General features: G+C 48.3%; 1 protein-coding gene across 1 annotated transcript; it reads right to left on the bottom strand.

Moving 5' to 3' along the window:
• Positions 1-1355: 1355 nt before the first annotated feature.
• Positions 1356-26641, bottom strand: LOC102995856 (C-X-C chemokine receptor type 2). The gene is given in 6 exon segments (XM_055089993.1): positions 1356-2965; positions 11531-11613; positions 24867-24973; positions 25698-25799; positions 25801-26331; positions 26607-26641. Coding segments are annotated over 6 exon segments (1818 nt in total). The 5' UTR covers positions 26622-26641; the 3' UTR covers positions 1356-1985.

Below are 26641 nucleotides of genomic sequence, written 5' to 3'. Positions count from 1 at the left end.
CCATCTTACATCCCACCAACAGTGCACAAGGGTTGTAGTTTCTCCATATCTTTGCCAGTGCTTGTTATTTTCTTCTTTCTTTCATTCTTTTTTTTTTTTTTTTTTATAATTGTCATCCTAATATGTGTGAAGTGGTACCTCACTGTGGTTTTGATTTACATTTTCCTAATTATTAGTTATAGGCTCTTTGTTTAAGTTCTTTGGAGAAATGTTTATTCTCTAATTCTTTTGCCTATTTTTGAATTAGGTTGTTTCCTTGTTTGTTTGTGTTTTGCTGAGCTGTAGGAATTTTTTATAAGGATATTAACCCCTTATAGGATATATGATGTCAAATATTTTCTCCCATTCTGTGATTTGCCTTTTCACTCTGTTGATAGTGTTCTTTGCTGCACAGAAGTTTTAAACTTTGACGCAGTCCAATTAAACTACTTTTTCTTTTGTTACCTGTGTTTTTGGTGTCATATCCAAGAAATCATTGCCAAATCCAATGACGTGAAGAATTCCCTCTGTGTTTTCTTCTAAGAGTTTTATAGTTTTAGCTCTAATTTTAGGTCTTTGATCTGTTTTGCGTTAATTTTTGTGTATGGTGTAAGGTGAGGGTCCACTTTCATTCTGTGCATGTGGATATCTAATTTTCCCAGCACAGTTTGGTGAAAGACTATCATTTCCCCATTTAATAGCCTTGGCACCCTTGTTGAAAATCGTTGGACTGTTTATGCTTAGGTTTATTCTGGGCTCTTTATTCTCAGGTTCTTTTTAAAAAAAAAAATAATTAATTAATTAATTTATTTTTGGCACATTGGGTCTTCGCTGCTGCTTGCGGGCTTTCTCTAGTTGAGGCAAGCAGGGGCTACTCTTCATTGCAGTGTGTGGGCTTCTCATTGCAGTGGCTTCTCTTGTTGTGGAGAACTGGCTCTAGACGCATGGGTTTCAGTAGTTGTGGCTTGCAGGCTCTAGAGCGCAGGCTCAGTAGTTGTGGCGTATGGGCTTGGTTGCTCTGCGGCAAGTGGGATCTTCCCGGACCAGGGCTTGAACCGTGTCCCCTGCATTGGCAGGCGGATTCTTAACCGCTGCGCCACCAGGGAAGTCCTCTCAGGTTCTTTACATCCTTTGGCTCCAACAGCTCGAGTGTGTTGGGCATACTTTTCGTCTCATTTTCACAAAGTGGCTGCCTTGGCACCACACATATCCTATAACCATATTCAAAAGCAAGAACCAAAGATATGTTTTCCTTTCTCTCTCTCTCTCTCTCTCTCTCTCAGTCACATCAGGAATACTTCCCAGGGGTTTCCTGGCCTCAGTAGACTTCTTAAGCAATGATGCGCTGAAGCCAGTTTGTATGTGCTTGTGAAAGCAGATTATTACATTTTCTAGACCTTGTGATCTCGTTGCTAAACACTGCCACCTTGAAATCGGTCATGATGGGAGCATTTATTTACACCACGGAACGTGGTAAACGCTACAAATCAAGACTTTTTCCTCCAGGAAAGTGATTTACCAGCACACAATTTGCCTTTAACTCTTATTTATCAGAAGCAGATGACATGGCCACTGCTGGCTTAAGGAAGTCTGAGAAAGTGAGTATCTGTCATTTTCAGCCTCTCTCAAGGGAGGTGGACTTCCTTAGCCGGCAAGGAAAGGGAGAGTTGGGGAAGCAACCAATGGTGTTTGACACTAATGCCTCCCAATGGTAGGAAATTTTTGTAATCACTTAAAAGAATATCTTCAAAGAATGTCTGCCAGAAGACAGAGTGCTGTGTTCTCAGTGGTAGGATGGACTGAGCCCTAGCAGTTGACATGGTAATTACGGTAAGAGGTAGGGGCCAGGGCTTTCGAATCCATAGCTGGGGACCTAGTAAGGATGTGGCCTCAGCAACTTCCTGTAACCACAATGGGGGGCTGCCTTGACACAAGGCTGTGAGCAGCCAGAGGACATGCGGCTTGGGGCGGATGCTGAAGGGAAGGGGGGAGCCCTGCCTGCAGTCTCAGAGGGTAGTAGAAGTGTTCCCTGAAGAAGAGCCAACAAAGGAAGGCCTGCCGTCCTTGACCAAGAACTCCTTGCTGACCAGGCCATGGATGGCCATGATCCTGAGGAGTCCGTGGCGAAACTTCTGGCCAATGAAGACGTAGATGAGAGGATTGAGGCAGCTGTGGAGGAAGCCCAGGATCTCGGTGGCATCCAGGGCCCGGCCAATGTCATTGCGGCGCTCACAGGTCTCCGCGATCACCCGGACCCTCATGAGGGTGTCTGCAACCAGGACCAGGTTGTAGGGCAGCCAGCAGAGCAGGAAGACGAGCACGACAGCAAAGATGACCCGCATGGCCCGGTGCTTCTGCCCCATGTGGGCCGCAAAGAGCGTGCGCAGGGTGAGTCCGTAGCAGATCAGCATGACCAGCAGGGGCAGGAGGAAGCCAAAGGTCTGGGGCAGGACCCGCATCACCATCCGCCATTTTGTTGTATTGGCACCCATGTCCTCGTAGCAGACTGGGCTGGAATAGGGGGGGTGGATGGCCCTTCGGAAGATGAAGACGGGCAGGGCCAGGATCAAGGACAGGACCCAGACGCCTAAACATATGAACCTGACCCAGTGCCGCTTCTGGGTCAGCACGCGTGTGGCATGGACAATGGCCAGGTAGCGGTCCATGCTGATGCAGACCAGCAGTAGAATACCACTGTAGAAGTTGACTTCCTTCAGGAGTGAGACCACCTTGCACAGGGCTGTGCCAAAGATCCAGCCCTTTGCCTTGGAGGTGGCCCAGATAGGCAAGGTCAGGGCGAAGAGCAGGTCAGCCATGGCCAGGTTCAGCAGGTAGACGTCGGTGACAGAGCGGCCCACCCGGCTGTATAAGATGACTAGCATCACCAGGGAGTTTCCCAGGAGGCTCAGCAGGAAGACCAGGGCATAGATGACGACCACCGCATACTTGTTGATATCCAGAGATTCCGGCTGGCATGGGGCAGAGTCTGGTAGAATAGAGGGCAGGTCAGTGTTGTAACTGTAATTACCAAAATCTTCATCACTGTAGTTTTCCCAGTTAAATCCTTCCATATTTGAAGTAAACTTAATTTCCGGCCTAGAGAAGAGAGAGGAGGGTTACTGCACAATAAATCTCCCCCAGATTCTAGTCTGTCTGCTCACATCATTTAGATAGGATTCTTTGTGTCAGCTTGTATATTACATGGAAGTAGCTTTCACTTCAAGGAATGGCCAGAGCACTAAGGTTTTGGAGACATAGTTAGTAAAAACTGATACATTTCACAAAAAGCTTCTAGTTCCCTTCAACATCAGAGAGAGGTTCTGATCACTTTCCATAACATTGCTATCACCCAAACCATTGTTGAGACTTCCCCTTGGATAATGCCTACAGAACATGTCTTGGATCCTCAGTGGTGGGCATCTCTGACTATTGAGGCTGATTTTGATGTCCGAAACATGAGGTACCGTTCAGTTCTCAATCTGGGGGACTAAGCAGGCAATCCAATTGTGTTAGATCCCTAGGAAAAGATCAAGGCTTGACTATAAACCTAAGAGATGAGTCCCTTTGTCCAACTTTCTGAAAGTTATTTTAAAAGAAGTGTTCCGGAAAAACAGTCTGAGTGATAGCAGCACGGAGTTTCAGGATGCTCGAGCTAAGAGAAAGTTGACTCCACTAGTACAGCCCAGCATTTTTCTTCTGACATGCGGGGGGCCTGCTCTGGGCATACTTGTGTAGTTTGAAAAAAATATATTAAAAATCATAAGCAGGTGGCTGACTGATTCTCCACATGGGTGGAAATGTAACAGATTATCTTGCGACCTCTGAACAGGCATATTCTGCCATGCAGGGGTGAGCAGAGAAAGGCTGTATGTTCCCAGCATAAGGAGGAGGGGCAACAGGAAGCAGAGAAGGCAGGTGGAGACACACGATCCTTGTTTTGGTGGCTTTCCAGTCCTGGTGGGGACCCTTCATGCCCTGCTAGTGAGTGCCTTCTTCCAAACCTGACTCTCCAGCACACCTAGCTAACCTCGGTGGGCTCTGCCCTTGTTATGGGGGTAGCAGAGAGCCTTCTTTTGGGGGAAGCTGCAGCCACCCTGAAATATTATCCCAGTTTGCAAAGAGGAAGTAAAGTGACCAGCTACTGAATTAGCTTCCTTTTGAACCACAAAATATATCAGCATCATGCCATTTCTTTATAACAAGATATGGCCATCCTGTTACCCTATGCCAGTCTGTAGCCCACCTCAACATGGAACCCAGTGTTAAAGTGAAGAACATAAAGTAAAAAGGCTCAGGAACTACCGCACACTCACTATCATGATCATAATTTTAAAAGATGGACTATAACGATGGTGATGAGGATGTGGAAAAGTTGAACCCCTCATACATTGCTGGTGGGAATGTAAAATGGTACAGTTGCTTTGGAAAACGGTTTGGCAGTTGTTAAGAAAGCTAAATATAGAGTTACCATACGACCCAGTGATTCCACTCCTAGTATACCCAAGAGAATAGAAAACATACGTCTGCACAAAAACTTGTATGTGAATATTCTTAGCAGCATGCAGCGAAAAAGTGGAAGTAATCCAAATGTCCATCAACTGATAAACAGATAAGCAAATTGTGGTATACACATACAAGGGAACATTATTCAATCATAAAAATTAATGAAGTACTACAGGCTACAACATGGATGAACCTTGAAAACATTATTCTAAGTGAAAGCCAGACACAAAAGGCTTCATACTGTATGATTCCATGTATGTGACATGTCCAGAATAGGCAAATTGGTAGAGACAAAAAGTAGATTAGATGTGGCACATATATACAATGGAATATTACTCAGCCATGAAAAGAAATGAAACTGAGTTATTTGTAATGAGGTGGAGAGACCTGGAGTCTGTCATACAGAGTGAAGTAAGTCAGAAGGAGAAAAACAAATACCGTATGCTAACACATATATATGGAATCTAAGAAAAAAAAATGTCATGAAGAGATTAGTGGTAGGACGGGAATAAAACACAGACCTACTAGAGCATGGACTTGAGGACATGGGGAGGGGGAAGGGTAAGCTGTGACGAAGTGAGAGAGTGGCAGGGACATATATGCACTACCAAATGTAAATTAGATAGCTAGTGGGAAGCTGCCGCATAGCACAGGGAGATCACCTCTGTGCTTTGTGACCATGAGAGGGGTGGGATAGGGAGGGTGGGAGGGAGGGAGACGCAAGAGGGAAGAGATATGGGAACATATGTATATGTATAACTGATTCACTTTGTTGTAAAGGAGAAACTAACACACTATTGTAAAACAGTTATACTCCAATAAAGATGTTAAAAAAAAAATAGATTAGTGGTTGCCAGGGGCTGGGGGCGGGGGAGTGTTACTGAGTACAGGGTTTCTTTTTGGGGTGATGAAAGTGCTCTGGAAATAGACAGTGGCAATGATTATGTAATTTTGTGAATATAGATCTTCCTCAACTTACGGTGGGGTGATGTCCCAGTAAACCTATCGTAAGTTGAAAATATCCTAAGTCGAAAATGCATTTAATACATCTAACCTACTGAACATCATAGAGTAGCCTAGCCTACCTTGTACGTGCTCAGAACACTTACATTAGCCTACAGTTGTGCAAAATCATCTAACACAAAACCTATTTTATAATAAAGTGTGGAATACCCCAAGTAATTTATTGAATACTATACTGAAAGTGAAAAATAGAATGGTTGCTTGTATGGGTAAAGAATGGCTGTAAGCGTATCATTTGTTTATCCTCATGATTGCATGGCCGCTGCCCAGCATCATGAGAGAGTATCCTATTGTACACTGCTAGCCTGGGAAAAGATCAAAATTCAAATTTCGAAGTACAGCTTCTAGCTAAGGAGTATCACTTTTGCACCATCATAAAGTTGAAAAATTTTAAGTTGAACCATTGTAAATTGGGGACCATCTGTATACAAAACCCCACTGAATTGTATACTGTAAATTGGTGACTTTTTGTTCTAAAAAATTTTTTATTGAAGTATAGTTGATTTCCAATGTTGTGTTAGTTTCAGGTGCACAGCAAAGTGACTCAGTCACACATACACATTCCATTCTCCTTCAGATTCTTTTCCATTATAGGTTATCACAAGATACTGAATATAGTTCCCCGTGCTATGCAATAGGTCCCTGTTGTTTATCCATTCTACACACAGTAGTGTGTATCCGTTAATCCCAAACTCCTAATCCATCCCTTTCCCCTCCATTTCCCCTTTGGTAACCATAAATTTGTTTTCAATGTCTGTGAGTCTCTTTCTGTTTTTTAAATAAGTTCATTTGTATCATTTTTTTAGATTCCACATATAAGTGATATCGTGTGATATTTGTCTTTCTCTGTCTGACTTACTTCACTTAGTACGATAATTTCTAGGTCCATCCATGTTGCTGCAAATGACATTTTTCATTCTTTTTCATGGCTGAGTAGTATTCCATTGTGTGTGTGTGTGTGTGTGTGTGTGTGTGTGTGTGTGTGTGTATGCACATAAGATGACTTTTACAGTATGTGAATTATATCTCAATTAAAAAAGATTAACCAAAGGTATATAGGCTTGCAAAGGAAACACAAATATTGAAACAACAATATCATCATCATCATCAACAACAACAAAGGTCCTAGGAAGCTTTTCTCTTTAGCAGAAGAAACTGTTACTGTCAATCATACATAGCAAAAAAAAAAGCTAAATCAGGTTAGGGAAACTGGAGAAACAATGCCCCTTTTCCCTAGAGTGATAGAATTCTTAGCCTTCACCTTCCTGAGAAGGTATTTCTCCCCTAAGTGATGGGAGCCAGATAAATTGCCTTCTCAGCACACGGATACCACCGATAGAGCAGATCAGATCAGTCTGTGAACCTAAAAGATGTGATGATAAGGATGGGGCCCTGTCTGGCCAGGAGGCAGGGACGGTAGTGAGAGAGGTGGATAGTAGAGCTGGCTCAGCCAGTGTTGCTGACAAAACCTGCGTGAAATCACTGACTCTGTAGCCCCAAGGTCAAGAGCAAGTTTGCTCAGAAGCCCAGGGTGATGTCTAATGAAGTCACAATGTGGGTCACTTCTGGGAGCAGATGATCGGACATGTTCTTAAGGGAACCCATGACCTAAGAGAAGACCCACATTTGAGAGTGGTTACAGAGCATGACGGGTGCAGAGAGCTTGTGCCCTTAGAGAGGAGAACCCCGCATTTACAAGCATTGGCCGCGAGAAGGCAGAGCTGGGGCAGCCGCAGAAACTGCCTCTCAGAAGCAGCAACAGCCAAGCAAGCATGTTTCACAGACAAGTCCTCATTCTGGATAATCCAGTGCTGGGCTATGCCGGAGGTGGGCTGGAGGTGTATGGGCGAACTCCCGCTCCCAGACATGAAGGCTCAGCTTCAGGGTCCAGAGGGAGACCATGCAAGTTAGGACAGAAGGTAGAGAACTCAGAAACGGGAACCAGGCCAGGGCAATGACCTCCAGCCACTGGAGGGTGAGGGAGGGGAATGTTTTGTTGTTGTTGTTTTTTTGTTTTTTTCCGGTATGTGGGCCTCTCACTGTTGTGGCCTCTCCCGTTGCGGAGCGCAGGCTCCGGATGCGCAGGCTCAGCGGCCATGGCTCACGGGCCCAGCCGCTCCGCGGCATGTGGGATCTTCCCGGACCGGGGCACGAACCGGTGTCCCCTGCGTCGGCAGGCGGATTCTCAACCACTGCGCCACCAGGGAAGCCCTGTTTGTTTTTTAATTTACCAATCTCTGGTGAGGATGTTTTGACAATTAAAGGGAGAAACTAAGGGAAGGGAGATACACATCTGAGATCTGCTTTGTGCCTCACAGGTATATGGTCTCGTTTGGCAGTTACAAATAGACAGTCACAGCAAGGCTCAGAAGCCAGCCTGTGGTCACAGAGCCTCTTAGCACCGCAGCCCGGATTCCAACTACGTGTGAATGGCTTCACATGCTATTTTCAGTCTACAGATCTACTTCTTACAAAAAAAAAAAAAAAAAAAAATCACAGCTCATGTATCAAATATAGCTGTACGCTAAGTTCTTGAGATATCAAGAAGTTAACCTGGCTCTGGTTCACTCCCATTGTTTGATGTTTTGTGCATTGCTTTCTTTGCTATTCCTTAGGCCCAGAACGAGAGAAACAGCCCTTACAGGAATAATAAACCAAATGCCCTTGAACTGACTGGCCCCTGCTGACCACCCAGTCATGTTCTCGGTAACCAAGCAGGAGATACCCTCACTGAATGAAACTGCCAGCCCCTTAATGACTCATGCTAGTTCAAAAACTCATGGAAAGGATGACTCTAATTTATTTCATGAAAATGCTACATTTACAAAAGCCCAAGCATTTAAGGCAATCTTTTTAACAACAGCAACACAATAGTAACAACAACAAATTCAAGGTTATTTGTATACAATTCCAGTATCCTTTCTCTCTAGAAATATAATCCACACATATTTACATTTAATATAGGGGAAGAGGGCCTCAGTAGTATCTGGCTCTTCCTCAGACCCAATCCTAGCCGAGGCAGGGAGAGCCGGCTGGATCCGCAAGAGAAGGCGGTGGGCAGCCAGCTGCCCTAGGTGTTTGTTGGACAGAGGTGTAGGGAAGAGAGGCAGAACCTCTCCCTTTGGGGATAGGGAGGCCTAGAGAAAGAATGGAGAGACTGAGGAGTGTGGGGATAAATGGAGGGGATAAATGGAGGCTGGGTGTCAAGGGGGACAGAGAACAGAGACATTCTGGAAGGGTGTTCCAAGACTTACCAGGGTTCTGGGTTTGTCACCTGTGGGACACCTCCAGGAAAGCAGATGTGACTGACTCAAAGGGTGGCGTGGTGAGAACACAGTGGAGGAAGTGAGTGGTGGATTAGATTGCTCAATTCTGGGGTGGAGCCCCTGAGGGTGCAGGATGCCTTTGATAGCTTGAATAATTAATTCCCAGGTCACCTCTTTGATAACTAGTAGTCATTTTATTAACTGGCAGAGTTCACACTGGGAAGGGGCCTGTGCGGTTTTCTAGCCAATCTTTCCATTTCACAGATGAGGAAGCTGAGGCCCACCCAAAGGAAGCAGTTGGCCCAGGACGGCACGGATTTCTCTTATCTTTGCCCTGAGCTCAGCAGCCCCTGGCTCTTTCAGCCACCCTGTCTGACTCTCCCCACAATCCAGCTGCCTCGGGCACCCTGTGCTTACAACCCAGCAGCGCTACTGCTCTTAAACATCTTTCCCATCTCAAAGGGGAACAGCTCTTTAAGGCAACAGAAACGGAACTAGCTTCTGGTGCGTCTGGTGGCTTTCTTTCCTGGACTTAATGCCTCTTGTCTCCACCCCATTCACCCTGGGCATCCTTAAAGCCTCACAGATTCCTTCTCCATGCCACACCCCTTTGAGAACTCCCACCCCCAAATGGGGGCCCCGCTCCACCTCACCTGGTCTTTCACCTCCCTCCCCAACCATCTGCTCTGACCGCGTGCCTCTCTTAGGGCATTGCTATTTTTTCTTAGCTTGTCTACTTGGAATTGGATCTGCAGTAGCTACTACCTTTGGAACCAAGACCATCTAATTTGGAAAGAAAGCCATTTGGTAAAAGTTAAAATCCCACCCAAGTTCAAATACATTTTTGAAAACAGTCTTGAGTGACACCAAGAATATATTTTGTCACATTTGCTGTTGATAACAACTGAAAGGAAAAATCCAGGCAGAGCAGTGAACACTAATTCACTGCTCCCTCCTAAGCTCCCACCCCAGTGATTGATGCCTCAGTCCCCTCCACTACTCCTTACCCTGACCTGTTGCTCCATGCATCTCAGGGCCCACACAGTGCTCAAAGCCTGTGGCAAACTCACTAAGCTGCCTACCCCTAGGAAAGAACCTTTGAGTCCAGCTATTTAGCAAACGTTCTTTGTCACCTTTCTCTTCTCCACGCTGGAGAACACAGTGACTCCTGGCCAGGTGATGCTAAACCCAGGCAGAGGCCCAGGACACACAGAGAGAGGCCATGAGAACAGCAGTTAAGAACTCTGCTAGCCTAGCAACTCTGGGCAAGCGACTTTTCCTTCCTGGGTCTCAGTTTACTCATCTGTAAAGTGAGGCCAATGATAGAATCTAACTAATTGGGTTGTACTGAGGATGAACTGAGGGATTACCTGTAAAGCCCTTAAGACATATAAAGCACAATGTTAGCATTTATTGTTGTGATTATTATTACTGAAATAGTTAATTAACTAATAGCATGGGGTCTCTCCCACTACATCCCCAAGCAAGAGAAAGCAGCGGGTCTGCTTTCGGGGCTGACTTCCAGGTACATCTTAATTTGCTTTAACCTGAATAGCAATAGTCACATTAGCTCTCATGTCGAGTGCCTGCTAAGGCCTAGCTTCCAGGGAAAGTGCCTTTCAGAATCTGTATCATTTAATCCTCACAACAACCCCATGTGCACTTTCTGAATGAGGAAACTGACTCTGAAGTTAGGCAACTTACCTAGAGTGACGCAGATGAACTGACTTTTAAGCAGTTTTTGAGACTTTTTTTTTTTTAATCTGACTTCAAATCTGCTATTGTGTCCACTGCAGTGTGGGGTGAGTTCCACTAAGTACCTCTCTGTCCCAGACGACTGGGTGTGCAAAGGACAGCCCAGATTTGACATTTCCCGACCATCCTACTTCTTGATTTTCATTAGATTGATTTCATTTCCACTGAGCCCACAGCAGGCCTACCAATGGTGGGGTGAATACAGAACCGGCATCCAGTCCTGGTTCTGCTGTTAATGGTCAGGGTGAGCTTGGGCAGTTCATTTCTCTCTGTGCCTCAGTGTGGTCCCCTGGAAAATGAGATTAACCACACGTGGCTACTTAAGTTTAATATGTTTGTAAATGCACTTCATATTTTTATTTAAAGTGCATTACACTGCGCACTTAAAAAATTTTATTTTTTTATTTTTGGCTGCATTGGGTCTTTGTTGCTGTGTGCAGGCTTTCTCTAGTTGCAGCTAGCGGGGGCTACTCTTCGTTGTTGTGTGCAGGCTTCTCAATGCGATGGCTTCTCTTGTTGCAGAGCTCAGGCTCTAGGCACGTGAGCTTCAGTAGCTGTGGCATGCAGGCTCAGTAGTTGTGGCTTGCGGGCTCTAGAGCACAGGCTCAGTAGTTGTGGCGCACGGGCTTAGTTGCTCCACAGCATGTGGGATCTTCCCGGACCAGGGCTCGAACCCATGTCCTCTGCATTGGCAGGCGGATTCTTAACCACTGCACCACCACGGAAGTCCCTTAAATTTAAATTGATTAAAATAAAATAAAAATTTAGTTTCTCATTTCAAGTGCTCAATAGCTACATGTGACTAGTATTGGACAGTGCAGATACAGGACATTTCCATTACTGTAGAAAGTTCATTTGAACCGTGCTGTCTTGGTGCAGACTTATTTTGTTTCTGCAATTCACCACCTCAGTTCTCAGGGGACTCACAGGAGGAGACTGAAGTTTCCAAATTCCTTCTATCAGAAATAGTCCCCAGCAGCCCGAAGACCGAACTGCTCACCTACCTGTTGTTGCTGCTACAGCTGCTGTGTTATTGGAGTGGCCACTGATGCCTCCTCTGTGACTCAGGGCTTGATAGCTGTCACAGCTGTTGGACAGGAAAAAAGCAAAGCAGCCTTTACGTGGAAAGTTCTGACCCAGGGCTCCCGAGGGGGAAATCCAGGAGGCCCACCAGGGGAGGTGTTCCCACAGAGGAGCAACGAGGTCTGTTCTGGGACTCTGACTGAAGGCCAAGCCTCCTCCTGGCAATTGTGTAATGAGAGCTGGGAATTTTCACGCCTTCTTGTCTAATGGCTTCTGCAAGAGCCTGCCAGTCTGAAGGTGGAGGTTTACCTAGTCTACCTCTGTCTCGTTTTCAACGTACACCTCCTTCTTTACAAGGGAGATGCAGGCAACCCCAGCCCCCAGCTGACACGTAAGCCTGAATTTGTGTGTACACTTTCTTCCTTCCTTCTAGAGCAGCGTGAGAAGTAGCCTTCCTTCTCTTTCGGTCCTGCACCTGGCCGTGGGACCCCACTGCCTCTGACGTTCTTGAAGGTCTTACCTCCCGCACCCTCTTCTCCTCAACCACCTCTTTCCCTGAACTTGCATATGTCTTTCTCTCCCTCCCTCTGTTACAGAACTCCTTTAGTGACCACTCCCCCGGGCCCTCCATTTCACAGGCAAGCTTCTTGAAAAAGCAGTGAGCAGTTGCCTTTTCCACTTTGCCAACTTCTTGTTCACTGTTCAACCCACTGCAACCAGCTTCCTGCCCACTGTACTGAGGCAACAGTTTTGCCAATGTTCCCAGTGACCTAGGGTTGCTAAATCCAGTAAACCCTTTTCTTAAATAAAGCTGTTTTAGTATTATAAAAATAAACTGTGCATATTGTAAAGAAAACAGGTGGTTAAAAAGCATATAAAGTAAAATGTGATTCTCTTCCATCCTTCTGTTCACCTGTATCTTGTGAATATTTTTCCAGACTTCCCCCGTGCACACACAAACGTGTTTTTTCCTTCTTTAATAAAATAGTATTTAACTAGTTATATTGTTCTGCACTTTAACAATGTATCTTGTACCTATTTCACATCAGTACATATAGATCCATCTTACGCTTTAAAAAAAAATATATTTATTTATTTATTTATGGCTGTGTTGGGTCTTCGTTGCTGTGCGCAGGCTTTCTCTAGTTGCAGCGAGCTGGGGCTACTCTTTGTTGCGATGCATGGGCTTCTCATTGCGGTGGCTTCTCTTGTTGCGGAGCACGGGCTCTAGGCACGCGGGCTCAGTAGTTGTGGCTGGCAGGCTCTAGAGCGCAGGCTCGGTAGTTGTGGCACACGGGCTTAGTTGCTCCATGGCATGTGGGATCTTCCTGGACCAGGGCCTGAACCTGTGTTCCCTGCATTGACAGGTTGATTCTTAACCACTGTGCCACCAGGGAAGCCCCCATCTTACTCTATTCAGTGATGACATAATGGCTCATGACAAGGACATAACCTGATTTATTTGATGATTACCTTACAGATGAATATTTAGGTTCTCACTATGAACATTTTTCGATATTGGTCTTTGGAAACTTGTATGAGTGTTTCAGTAGCTTAAGTATAATTTTGCTGGGTCATAACTGGGCATGTTGATATGTTGATAAATACTACTCATTGTGCTTCAAAAAGACTGTTGCAGTGTATTCTCCTATTACCAGTTTATAAAAGGGCCTGTTACCCTGTCTACTCACACTGTCTCATACTTGTCAATCATGGTAAAGTATCTTCTCCAGGCCTGCTGTATGCTTTTTAACTGTGTTTACGGTGAAATGGATACCGTTCAAGCCTTATCTTACTTGATCTCTGAACCATTTAACCCCACTGATCCCATTGTTTTCTTATTTCTCAGAGAACTTCTCTTGGTCTTATTTGTTACTTTTTTCCCCAATTCATTCCTCAAATATGGATGTTCCTCAGAGTCTGCCTCGGTCCTCTTCTCTACCTGTTCTCCCTAGACTAGCCCACCTGCCTCCTTGGCTTCAGCACCCACCCAGTATGTGCCAGTGTCTCCTACACCTATAGTTCCCAGCTTCTCTTCTAAGCTTCTCTTTAAGCTCAAATTCTTACATGTAATCACTTCCTGAATCTCCCCTGAGGTCCCACAGATGCTGCAAACTCAACATGTAGAAAACCGGTCTCACGGAATTCCCTGACACAGGTGCCCCTCCTCCTTAACCCGGAAACAGCCGTGCCCCTCACGCCTGCCTTGCTCTTCCTCTCCACGGAGGCCATCTCCTTAACATCTCTCTTGGTTATCTCTTCCTCACCGTCTTCACTGATGATGTTAGGCCCCGCTTTATTTTCTCTTGCCTAAACTACTACATTCGTCATGGGATGGCTGTGATTTCAGAGCTAGACGGTCTGTGTCAGGATCCCAGCAATGTCAGTGGTTGTAGACCTCGGGCAAGTTATTTCATCTCACTGGTCTCAGTTTCATCATCTGTAAAATGGGGATAATGAGAGCACCCACTGCATAGAATTGTCATGTGGATTAAATGAGTCTATATTTATAAAGCAGTTAGCATGGTGCTTGGCACGGTTGGTTGCTGCTGCTACTTCTACTACCAACACTACCAGACCACTCTTTTCCTAAATGCTCTCTGTGTCAAGTCTTTCCTCCCTCAATCCATCCTCCATTTTCTACCAGAACCAACTTCCTAAAATGTAAATCTGAGGGAATTACCTGGTAGTCCAGCGGTTAAGACTCAGCGCTTTCACTGCGGTGGGCCTGGGTTTGATCCCTGATTGGGGAACTAGGATCCCAGAAGCCGCGCAGTGCGGCCAAAAAAAAAAAAAAAAAAATGTGAATTTGATCATCCTCTTTCCCACTTACAACCCTTCAAGGACTCCCGTTGCCCTCAGGCAGAGTCAAATTCCTGATGTGGCACCTGGCGCCCCTGCATCTGACCCTGTGTGCTTCTCCAGCCTTATTTCAGGCCATGCCTTCTTGAATCCTTAACTCTGGCCACAGGGAACGACCTGCAGTTCCCCCTCAGAGCTGTTCTGGTTCCGCTTGGGCCTCGGTACTCATTTCCCTTTTCCTCATCCCCACCCTCTTGGGCTGGCCAGCTCTCTCTCCTTTCCAGTTCAGCCCAGTTGTCACCTCCATGCCTTGCTGCCCCCCTCTGTGCTCCTCTGCATCCCCGGGCTTACCTCTACAATGGCATCAACTTCGGGGATTTATAATCATCAGTTTGGCTGCTTGCTCCTCCTTGATGTGAGGTTCTTGAAAACAGGGATTTTATATATATATATATATATATATATATATATATATATATATATATATGAAATTTTCGTCTTCCCAAACTAGACACACACAGTGTTTGGCGAACCCTAGGTGCTTGATATCATTTTGTTGAGCACTGAATGACCTGACAAAGTGAGGAAACCAATGTATGTTAGTGCATCCGAGAGACATCTAATTTAAAGAAATAATTATGTCGCCCATATTTCCCAGGGCACCCCCAGCCTGTGAGCACGAACGAAGTCACGTCAACAGCGACAACCCAGATTGCACTGTTTTAGACCCCGTGTGTTCATGCAGGGCTTACCCCCCCTGTAGAATGCTCCCCAGGAACTTGGGAGAGTCTGTTGGAGGTGTTGCCCAGGTGCTCTTCTGGTACTGCTGGGCTAGACGTGTGCTCTGGACTCACCACTGGGGAACTGGTGCCCTTTCAGTGCCACGCTCTGGGAGAGTCTATGGTGACCCTTGTGGAACCTTCTGCCGGAGGGTCCCCAGAGTCTAATGAGCTTCCCAATATCTTTGTGGAGCTTCTGTGCTCTCCATTGGACTTGGTGGGGACTTTTTGGGGGGCAGTGTTGAGCTAGAGGCTGGTCTTCAGCATTGCCCTTCCATCGCTCCCAAACAGGGGTGAAGGTCAAGCTCACCCATTCCTGGCCCCTGATTTCCTCCTGAGTTCTTGTCCAGGAGCATCTTGCTACCTCTTAGAACATAGGCTTCAGCTAGGTCCCCTCTCCCCCATCAGTTCCTCAGGTAAGTCTGAACTCCATGCTGGAGTTCCTACTAGAATATGATGCATTCTGCTGTAATAAGAACCTGCCCTAATAAAAGTATCTGAGCAAGTCAAACCTCCAGAAAGGGACCGCTGTCCTTTAGGGCAGGGGTGATTCTATTGCCTTGACTGCTCCGGGAGCCCCAGCTCTGCCCCTTACTCCCTCCATTCCCTGCCCCCCACCTCTTTGCTGCCTTTGATAAGGAGAAGTTCTCACCAGCTCTCCAGGGCAGGAACTGCTGTTACAAAACTCTTCCTCCCTGAGATGGTAATGGGATGCAACTCTGGGCGGCCCTACCCCAAGAGGCGGTCCATGGGCTCTGGTCAGATTGACAGAGTTGCCCAACCGCTGCAGAGGCTTTGGCAGTCTGCGTGAGGCAGAGGGGACAGAGATAGCATGCATGCCTCTTTGGGACCACAAAGTCCGCCCTGGAGCCCAGCTAGGGCAGCTAATCGCCTTGTCATACAGTGGGGCCCACACTTCTTCTGAAACAGCGTTGTCAAAAGCACCACAACTGGGTGACCACTGAATGATCATAATTCGTGTAAGACTTCTCGGGCAGTCGGGGGATATGATCTTGTACCATGGAGCTAAACGAGTCCTCATCAACTGTCTTTAATATTAAAGTCTAGCTGAGTAAGCACTGCATAGAGAGCTACCTAGATCAGCCCCTCCTTCTGGGTGCTCACAACTTGGCACCCATCAAGTCAGCATAGTGATTGGAAGGGAAGGGCAGAGAGGCTCAAGCCTCCCCTCCTGCCCACCAAACCAGACACCCTGGGGAGTAACTGGGACTCCCACACTCTCTTGGTGGGAAGGTACCACGTACAATCTCTTTGGGAAATAACTCAGCCATTTCTTAAAAGTTAAACATACATCTACCATACCACCTCGCCATTTCATTTCCTAGGCATTTACCCAAGAGGAATAAAGGTATATGTCTATACGAAGATTTGTACACAGGTGAAGATGGGAAACTTATTTGTAATAGCCTGGAATTAGAAACAACCCAAGTACCAGCACCAGGTGAATGTGTAAATAAATTGGGATATATCCATGCAGTGGAATACTACTTAACAGTAAAAAGGAACTTGATATATGCTACAACACGGAAGATAAAATAATTATGCCAAGTGAAAGAGGGCAGATAGTAAGGAGTATATACTGTATGATTCCATTTATACAAAATTCGAGAAAATGCAAACTAGTCTCTAATGACAGAAAGCAAGTAAGTGGTTGCCCGGGGACGGGGAGAGGTGGGGGGAGGGAGAGATGACAAAGGGCACAAGGAAACTGGGCTGACGGATGTGTCTATTATTTTGAATATGGTGATGGCTTCAGGGTGTATATTAAAGTCAAAACTCATCAGACTGTACTCATCAGGTTTATGTGAAGTGTATTATACATTAGTAGTACCTAAAGAAAGCTGTTAAGAATGAAAGCAGACCTCCGGAGCAGACTGCGGACAGGAAGCTCCTGTGTATCATGAAGGATGGGCTGGCTGAGAAGGGAGTGCAGAGGAGAAACGTCAGGGCCACCAGGCCTTATTCTTGGACAAGGACTTTGAGCCTGCAGGGACTTTAGAGAGGATGGTGCCCCCTCCCTCATGTTATGGAAAAAGCCTGACAGCTTTGCCAAAGTCACCCAGCTCATCAGTGGGAGATGCAGGGTTAGAACCTCTTTCCTGACTGCCAGCCCGGCTCCTTCCATCCTCCACACCACGGTCTGTCCACTCAAGTGCTGTCCACCTTAGATGGCCAACTTCTAGAAGGCAGGACTGGTCAGACCAGAGGGCTGGGAAGGGCCGAGGGGACGGCCCATCAGGTGGGGTGGGTGGGTCTCAGTCAGAGGACCTGGGCTTCTCTCCTCTGGGAGCAGGGTGGGCAGTAGCACTCCTTCTTCTTAAAATCCACAGAGGGCTTCCCTGGTGGCGCAGTGGTTGAGAGTCCGCCTGCCGACACAGGGGACGCGGGTTCGCCCGGGTCCCGGAAGATCCCACATGCCGCGGAGCGGCTGGGCCCGTGAGCCATGGCTGCTGAGGCTGCGCGTCCGGAGCCTGTGCTCCGCAACGGGAGAGGCCACAGCAGTGAGAGGCCCGCGTACCGCAAAAAAAAAAAAAAAAAAAAAAAAAAATCCACAGAGCAGGCATGGCAAACCGGGCCTCCGCAGAGCCTGTGGAGCAGCAGAAATGGAAGAGTGGGTATGTGTGGGTGCGTATGGGGGAGGGGTGCGTATGGGGAGGGGGTCGTGGGGTTCGAGCATCTTTGTGTCCACCTGTGTGTTTCCCATCTCCCAGCAGTATGGCCCTGGGTCTGTCTCAGGAGGCCTCCCCTTTCCTAAAAGGGGTCCCGATGCCCCACCCCTCCAGGGTCCTCTAACTCCAAGTGGCAGGTTCTCCTGACAGCCCACTGTCCTCTCTCTTGCTGTTTGTCCTGCCACTGTGTTTCCAGGGCAAGGTGAGGGAAGCAGATTCCTCTGTACAGGAAATCTCTTCCCAGATGAGATTAGCTGATCGATTAATCAGTCTATTTGTGGAAGGGTTACCCAGTCCCATCTTCCAGATGCCATTCCTTGTCTGCCCCCTTTCCACTGTTCTCGTTCATGTCTCTGCAAAGTGTCAGGTAAAATGAGTAGCCAGCTTTAAGTGGCCTTTTAAAATGCCTATTTCTTGTGTCCCTCCCTTCCCTGGAGTGGGCAGGGGGCTGTGGGCTGGTGGAAACTGGCTTGTCCCAGAGGAAGGATTCTGTACCCCACCCATTACCTACACAGGTACCGCCGAGACAGCCGACCAAAGATCTTGTTACAGACAACACAGCATCCAGGGGCCAAGGAAGAGAGGGAAGAGAGATGCTGGACCTTCTGCCACAGGTTATCCTTCTCTCTGATGGGTGGGTGGAGGTGAACACACACACACACACACACACACACACACACACACACACACAGAAGATAGAAAGATGGAAATGCACAGATGGAGAGGGACAGAAAGAGATACACAGAAACAAAGAAGAGAGAGACAGAGAGGGAGTCACACAGAGATATACACATAAAGAGACCAAAAGAGACGAGAGACAGTGGAGCAGAAAGAGACACAGTAATGGAGAGGGAGACAAAGAGGGACGGAGAGACAGGCACTCAGAGAGAAATAAAGGAAGTCAGGGAGTTAGAGAAGGAGACAGAGACACACAGAGAAGCAGACAGGGAGATCAATGTAGAGGGAGAGAGAAAGACACAGGGGAAAAGATGCAGAGACAGACAGGGACAGAGACACAGAGAGGGAGACAAATATGGAGAAAGATAGGGAGACAAATATGGAGAAAGATGGAGAGACCAAGAAAGAGACATAGTGATGGAGAAAGACATGTAACATATGTAGCTACATATGTTTATGCTCCTGCAAAACTATCCTCACTGTTTTTTTAAAGAATGTTTAGGAATATGGGTTGTTCAACATTTTTATCAAAATGACATACACACGTATGATTTAAAAATCGAACAGTACAGAAGAACTTATATCAAAAGGCAATAGAGGGCTTCCCTGGTGGCGCAGTGGTTGAGAGTCCGCCTGTCGATGCAGGGGACGCGGGTTCGTGCCCCAGTCCGGGAAGATCCCACATGCCGCGGAGCGGCTGGGCCCGTGAGCCATGGCCGCTGAGCCTGCGCGTCCGGAGCCTGCGCTCCGCAGCGGGAGAGGCCACAACAGTGAGAGGCCCGCGTACCACACAAAAAAAAAAAAAAAAAAAAAAAATAAAAGGCAATAGATATACCTCCTTCCCATACTCAGTGGCAAACCACTTCTTACATCCTTTAGCTTTTTCTCCTTGATATTACTTCCATATTTAAGTAATATGCTCATATTCCTCCGCCTTGATTTATCAAGAAAGAACACCTTCCATAGAGCTCCTTGATATCAAAAGGAGCACATCCTTAATTAACTTCCTAAGAAGGGCAGTGTGGGAGGTGAATTTTATGTCACCTGTCTATCTGAAAAAATGTCTTTCCTCTGTCACCTCCCCACTTGCTTCCTAGTTTGGCTGGATATAGAATTCTAGGGCAAAAGCCAGCTTTTCTCAGAACTTGAAAGCATTACACCATTGAGTCTCAACATTTGAGGATAGGGGTTATTTATTACCATCCTCACTAACTCCTCCTCCTTCCTCCCAGTGCAGTTATATCCCCATTTTTGGTTCCTCTATTGGTTACTGTTGGAATTTTACAGAATATACTCACACATTTATTTCTCACTCATTCTATTGACTATAGATAGCATCATACGACTGCCATTCCGTAATAAGATGGTGCCAGCATCCCTTCTCTTCAGCTCTCCTCCTTCTCAACCTCCTAACTTATCTATTCCTGCAACATCCAATGTAGTAGCCACTAGCCACACGTGGCTATTTAGATGTATATGTAACTTTTTATTTTATTTATTAATTTTTTAGTTTAATGATTCTTTAAATTCTACAGTACTTTACAATTTTCAAAAGTTTCACACACATGATTTCATGTAATCCCATAATAACCCCCTTTAAAAAGAATCCCCTACCCCTATATTGTCTCTTCATTGAATTGAGTTATAATTTTAAAAATTCAGCCATGTAGCATGCTGCAGGGAGGAAAGCTGAGTGGGCCATGAAATCAAACCAACACAGCTAGCCACCAAAATTCCAAAAAGGCCAGTTCCTGCAGCCTTAGGGAGAAGTGATTTTTAACGAACATTCTAGTCTTCAGCCTCTTCATTTCTTAGTATTAGGATTTCATTTTCCTAAGCTAGTTTACTTGTCCAGTGATTCCAGGGTCTCTGGTGTGGCCAGGCCCTAATGTGACCACTGCGGTTAGTGTGTTTCTTTGTGATAAATCAGTAAGATAATTGTGTGACAGTGACAAAGGAGGGGCCAAGATGCAGAGTTAAGGGGATGCTCAGGAGGTCTTCTTAGACAAGGCGACATTTAAGCAGATCTGAAAGACGAGGAGGTAGCCGTGTAAAGCCAGCCAAGGGCACATGCAAAGTTCTGCAAGTTGGGAAGAACATGGCTTGTTTGAGGAAATGAACGAAGGGCTAGTGACACTGTAGTTCCGTGAAGGGCAGGGCTGGGGAGGCAGGAGGCAAGGTGGGAGGTAGGCAGGGTCCCTCAGGGGCCCCAGAAGGAGTGGAGTTTGATCACAGTGCAAAGGAAGCCATTGAAGCATTTTAAGTATTTAAAGTATTTATGGGGGTGACAGACACTCCTAGGGCAGGAGAGGACATGGAAGGAATTAAAAGTCTACTGAGTACCTACTAGGTGCCCGGCACTGAGCTTAGTGCTTTATAGCCTTGTTTCATTGAATTTTCACAAATTTATGGGACAGGTGATACGATCATCATTTCACAGGAAAGAAAACAGAGCTTCAGAGAGGGAGTAACACTTGCCCAGGGTCACACAGCTTGATAAGTGAGGGGAGCAAAAATCTGAATGCAGGCCTGTCCAGCTCTAATCTCTTCTTGCCTCCCCACACTTGCATCCACGCAGGGCCCTGATCACCGGTGGTTTGTGGCACCAGGGTTGAGTGGGTAGCAGGTAGGAGAGAGGGATGGATCCTTATGGTCCTGTGGCATGCCTCCAAGGAGCTCAGTGCTGCCACCCAAGGTGGGGGGAAGATTTGATGTTTGCCTAATTCCCCACCTGAGGACATTCCACTTGTACCTGTCCTAATCCCTTTTGCTTTGAGGTCTAACCCAGAGGGCAGAGGAAACCCATTTGCTTGGAGAGATGGTCTCACAGATCATCCAACCATCTCCTTTTGCAAATCAGGGACCTCAGGCCGAAGAGGGAAGGTCAGTGTCCTAGCGCCCCACAGCCAGACAGCCCGGGGAGTGGGTATCAGAAGCCCAAGCGCATTTTTTTTTTTTTTTTTTTTTTTGTGGTACGCGGGCCTCTCACTGTTGTGGCCTCTCCCGTTGCGGAGCACAGGCTCCGGACGCGCAGGCCCAGCGGCCATGGCTCACGGGCCCAGCCGCTCCGCGGCATGTGGGATCTTCCCGGACCGGGGCACGAACCCGTGTCCCCTGCACCGGGAGGCGGACTCTCAACCACTGCGCCACCAGGGAAGCCCCCCAAGTGTATTTTTATAGCCCCCAGCTGGTCTGCTCTGGGGCCTGCTGTGTCTAGCCTGGGGCTCTGCACCCCTGCCCACCTTGAGCCTATTCTCCACACCACAGCCAGAGCAGTCCTTCAGAAACCCAAGTCAATGAGAGCCCCTGCTCCTCCACCATGTGGGAGTCTCTGCTCCAGCCACAGGCCTGCTTGTCCCCAAGCTCGTGTCTCCTGGGCCTTTGCATCTGCCGGTCCCCCTGCCTGGAGCACTCCTCTCGAGATACCTGCATGGTCCAGCTCTTCCTGTGGTTGGGATTTCTGCTCAAATGTCACCTCCTTGGACAGGGCTTCCCTGACTCCAATTCTAGATGATTCTCCTGTCTCCCTCTCTCTCTCTAGTCCCCACAGGGCCCATGACCACCTGACATCGTATTTCTATTTGTTGATCTATTGTCTGTCTCCCTACATCTCCCTAGGTCTGTGAGAGCAGACATTGCCTCTTCTGTTCCCTTCCGTCCCTCCATGTGGCCATGGCAGAGGCAGAGTAAATACTGTTCATTAACTGCCTGGGCCCCCGTGGCCCTTCTCTTCGCTGGTGGTGAGATACCATCACCAGCTCGAAGCCCACGGCCCCTTTCCCAGGGGTGAGGGGTTTGTCTAAGTTCCCTGGATCCCAGGAGGCAGGGGACGCATTCTTGTCCAGGCCTCAGGGGCTTCTGTACCTTACCACCGCATTCTGATGACTCTCTGGTGGGTCCCCCAGGCCAGCCTCTCTCCCCAACTCCACACTCAGCCGCCCACCCAAGGATCTACTTAGAGTGTAACAGGGGTCTTGAACTTAGCAGGCTCCTAACCCAATGCCTGAACCTTCCCTGCCAACCTGCTCTGCCACACAGTGACTCTCTTTCCCGTCGGTCAGGCCGCAGACTAGGAGTCATTCTTGACTTCCTTCTTTCGCTCACACCCCACACCCATCCCTCGGGAAGCCCGACCTCACCCTGGATCCAGGATCCAGCGGCTCCTTCACGCCTCCATTGCCACCAGTGCATCCAGCTCCCCTTCCTCATCAGTCTCCTCGCTTCCACCCCTGCTAGCCTACAGACCAGCTCCACGGAGCAGCGGGTGTGAGTCCTTGAAGCCCATGTCAGCCCAGAATAGGCACATCCACACAGACAGAAGGCAGATTAGCAGTTGCCTAGGGCTGGAGGGCTGGGGAGAGATGGGCAGTGACTGCTAATGAGTATAGGGTTTCTCTTTGGGGTGACAAAAATATTCTAAAATTGATGGTGGTGATGGATGCACAACTTTGTGAATACACTAAAAACCACTGAATTGTTTTTTCAAAGCAAAGAAACATATTTTTCACATGCAGACGGTCACATCATGTCCCTCCTCTGCTCAGGACTCTCAGTGGTTCAAAGTCAAGTCAAAGCCAAGGTCCTTTTGATGACCTGCCAGGGTCTCCTGTTACCCACCTGACTTTTTCCTACATCCTTCCCCTCCTTCACTCCACTGGGGCTACAGTGGCATCCTTGATGCCATGCCCATTCCCACCGCAGAGCCTTTGCTCTTGCAGTTCCCTCTGCCTGGAACATTCCTCTACCACACATCCAAATGGCTCAGACCTCAGTTCCTTCAGGTCTTGACTCAAATGTCACCTTTCCAGGGAGGCCCCCTTGGCCACGCCACCTCATCTGAAATGTCACCCCTGACACTTCCCATTCCCCTTCCCTGCTTTATTTTTTTCTTCTTAGAACTTATCACAATCTGCATCCTATGTATTTTACTTGCTCGTACTTATCAACTGCCTTCCCCACTGCCATGTAAGCTCCAAAAGGGCAGGCATTTTATCTGTTTTGTCCATGAGAGTATTTTCAGCACATAGAACAGGTCTGGCTCCGAGTGTTTGTGGAATGACCGAATGATGGACGGGATGATGGGGGCAGGACAGGGGTCTGTGAAACGAGGGTTCCCCCAGCCTCAGGGAGCAGCCAGGGGCTGGGCAGTCTCCCTGGAGCCTCCTGGCTTCTCCCTCCAGCCTGTCTTGGTCCCCAGAGATGGCCTTGAGTGGGCAAGGCCCCTGCACTCACTTAGGGCCTGAATCATGGGATTCTTTGCTGACCAAACCACAGGACTCAGCTGAGAGTCTGGTGGGAGGAGTCCCCGGGGGCCTTTTGGGGTTGGTTCCTGGGCCCCCGGGCCTCTCTCAGCCTATTAAGCAGTCAATAGACAGCACTGTGATTCAGTCTGAATCACAGCTACGCAGGCTCCCCTGGGGGTCAGGGCACGTGTCAGTCAAGCGGGAGAGACCAGGCACGTGGGCAGACTGAGGCACGTGGAGACCAAGGGAGAGACACACAGAGAGACTGAGTCGGACCAAGGAAGATCTTTGCATGGTGTCATAATTTCTTTAAAAATAAATTATGACAAAGAAACTGAGACTCTGAGAGACTGAGGGGGAACGCAGAGACAAAACATGCACTTTGGACCCTTGAGGTGAATGTGATGGTGGGAGAGTGAAGATGCCAGATGCTGAGAGAGGCTGAGGGGAGAGACAGGAGACTGACACACCGGCACTGTGGATACTGGCTGACGGGGCAGCTTTTAGGCCCACTGGTTCTGGAGTCAGTTGTAGGGTCTGGATCTCAGCTCCTCTACTAACTAGCTGCTGTTGGGTGAGTTAGGTGGGTCTTCGAGCCTTAGCCGCCTCATCTATAACATGGGGGTTCTTGGAGGACCGATCTCCTGAGATTGTTACCAGGAAGCACCTGGAACAGTGCCAGGGACATAGTAAGTGCTCAGTGATGATAGTTATGATTACTGTAACCGAGAGGGTGAAAGAGCGACTGTACAATAGGGAACAGGAAAATAAGAGGCAAAGAGGGAGACTGAGAGAGAGAGTGGGGCAGGGGTGTGGTGGCAGACGGAGGCTGCATGGACGGAAAAGAGAGGGGGGAGCCCAGAAGAGGCAGCAGAAAGGCGCAAAGGTGAGTATGGGAGGGAAGGGAGGGATGGGACGCAGAGACCTCTCCTGGGGCTATTGAGGGAGGACAGCGAGGGAGGGGGCTGGCAAAGGGGAGGGGTGAGGAGGGGGGCAGGAGCACCCTCAGAGTGGGAACAATTTCCTGTATGCACGGCATGCCACAGTTGTGCCCGCACAGGGCCTGGTACAAGGGAGGTGCTCCTGGCTCCCGTGCCCTGGGGCACTGGTGGTTGCCTAGGTTACCTGCGGAGCTGTTCCTGCAGTGCCTTCAGCCCCGCTTCCTGCTCCTTCAGCAGCTGTTCCTGGTGCTGGGCCTGCTTCTTGGTTGTCTGGAGCCCATGTCTGAGAATCTGAGGGCAGGGAGAGGGTAAAAGGAGGGGAAATGGAAGTTGAGGGAGGAGGGCAGAGACCCCAGCCAGGGGCCTGACCTGACAAACACCCCCGTGAGACCCCAGGCCATGTGAAACAGCCCTTGGGTGGAGAGCAGGACTGGGGACAGCGCTGGGAGCTGCGGTGCTTGGCTCTGCCCCTGGGTGAGCCTGGAGCCACCATTTCTTCCTTCGCTAAAGGATGGAAGTTACAGACCTCAAGGATCTGGAAGACTCAGGCTAGGGAGGATGCTGAAGGAAGGCTTGAAAACAATTTGGGTGACCTTGAAGAGAAACATCTACAAGAGCAATTAGGTAGGGCCTGCAGTAGCAGAACTTAGATATTGGGAAGAAACCTGCCAATAATGAGGGCTATGGAACTTGAGAACAAGCAACTGCCCCGAAGAACTGTTGGGAAGGGATTACAAACTCAGATGCCTACAGGGGCTGGGCAGGATGAACAAAGTGGGCCTGGTGTGAGGCAATAGGGAGAGGTGGGTATTGCGGTAAACTGAAGAACGCGTGTTCTCCGTGTGATGAACCGGAGAACTTCCAAAAGGCATCCTCAGATCATAATGATCCTGTGTGGCCCAGTGAAAACTGGTCTGTGGGCTGGAATGGCCCTGGGCCATCCTTGAAGACACCCACCTGTGGGCTAGGTTAGAGATGGGGAGCAGAGACAGGTACAGAGCTCAACTGCTCTCACCTTGACCACATCCTGCAAGGCCATCTCTGCTTGTTCCTCCCTCCTGGTTGCATTGGTCACTCCTATTTGCTCTTGCGGCTTCTCCGTGGTGGAGCCTTCCTTTTGTTTCCAGGCCCTGAAGGACCCAGAACTCCCTCGGGATGCTGGGCACTTTCCCGCCCTGACGGCTCCCTGACACTGCATCCCCTATCATCACTTTGGGGCTGGAGGCCAGCAGCCTATGGATATGACTCCTCTCTGCTTCCCCTTCATAAGTCGCATCTATTGTTCTCTGGCCCTCTGCACTCAGCAACCCCCTCCTGCCCTCAGCCTCTGTCCCTATCACCTCCTTCAGAGTCCCTTTGGCCCCCTTCCCCTGTCCCTGGATGCTAGGTGTTGAGTTCTCCAGGCACATCCCTGTCCCTGGAGCTCCTTTCTCCTGGTTTTGCTGAAGCTCCTCCGCCTCTAGTTCCCACATGCTCTGGGGAGGCCCAAGCCTCCTGGGATCTTCTTTCTTCTTTTCCAAAAAGAGGGGCTGATGCTTGTGTTGCTGGGACCTGGGGAGTCCAGCCAACCTGTCTTCCCTGGGTGCATCCTGCAGAGAACTGGTTTGCCTGGTATGTGGCTCCTCTGGGTGGCCTCCTGTGGGGTCTGTCTGCAGAGAAGGCGCAAACCCATCATCCCTCTCAGCACCAATTCACCAACCTGGTGCATGGGAGAGGCCACAGCCCTAATCCAGTGGGTTTGCTAAATATATGGATTCCTGGTCCTCCTGCTGGAAATACTGATTCAGCAGATCTGGGGTAGGGCCCAGGAATCTGGATGTTGAAAACACCCCAGGTGACCTGAGGCCCAGGCTTTGATCTGAGCAGTGCTTCTCAACACCCTTTCCTTCCTTGCCTCTTGCTGGCATCCTTCTCCCTCCTTTACCTCCATCTTCTGCATCGATCTGATCTCCCCTTCGT

This window comes from Physeter macrocephalus, chromosome 2 (assembly GCF_002837175.3).
Source record: "Physeter macrocephalus isolate SW-GA chromosome 2, ASM283717v5, whole genome shotgun sequence".
Classification (NCBI taxonomy): domain Eukaryota; kingdom Metazoa; phylum Chordata; class Mammalia; order Artiodactyla; family Physeteridae; genus Physeter; species Physeter macrocephalus.
This window is presented reverse-complemented; position numbering and strand designations above follow the sequence as displayed.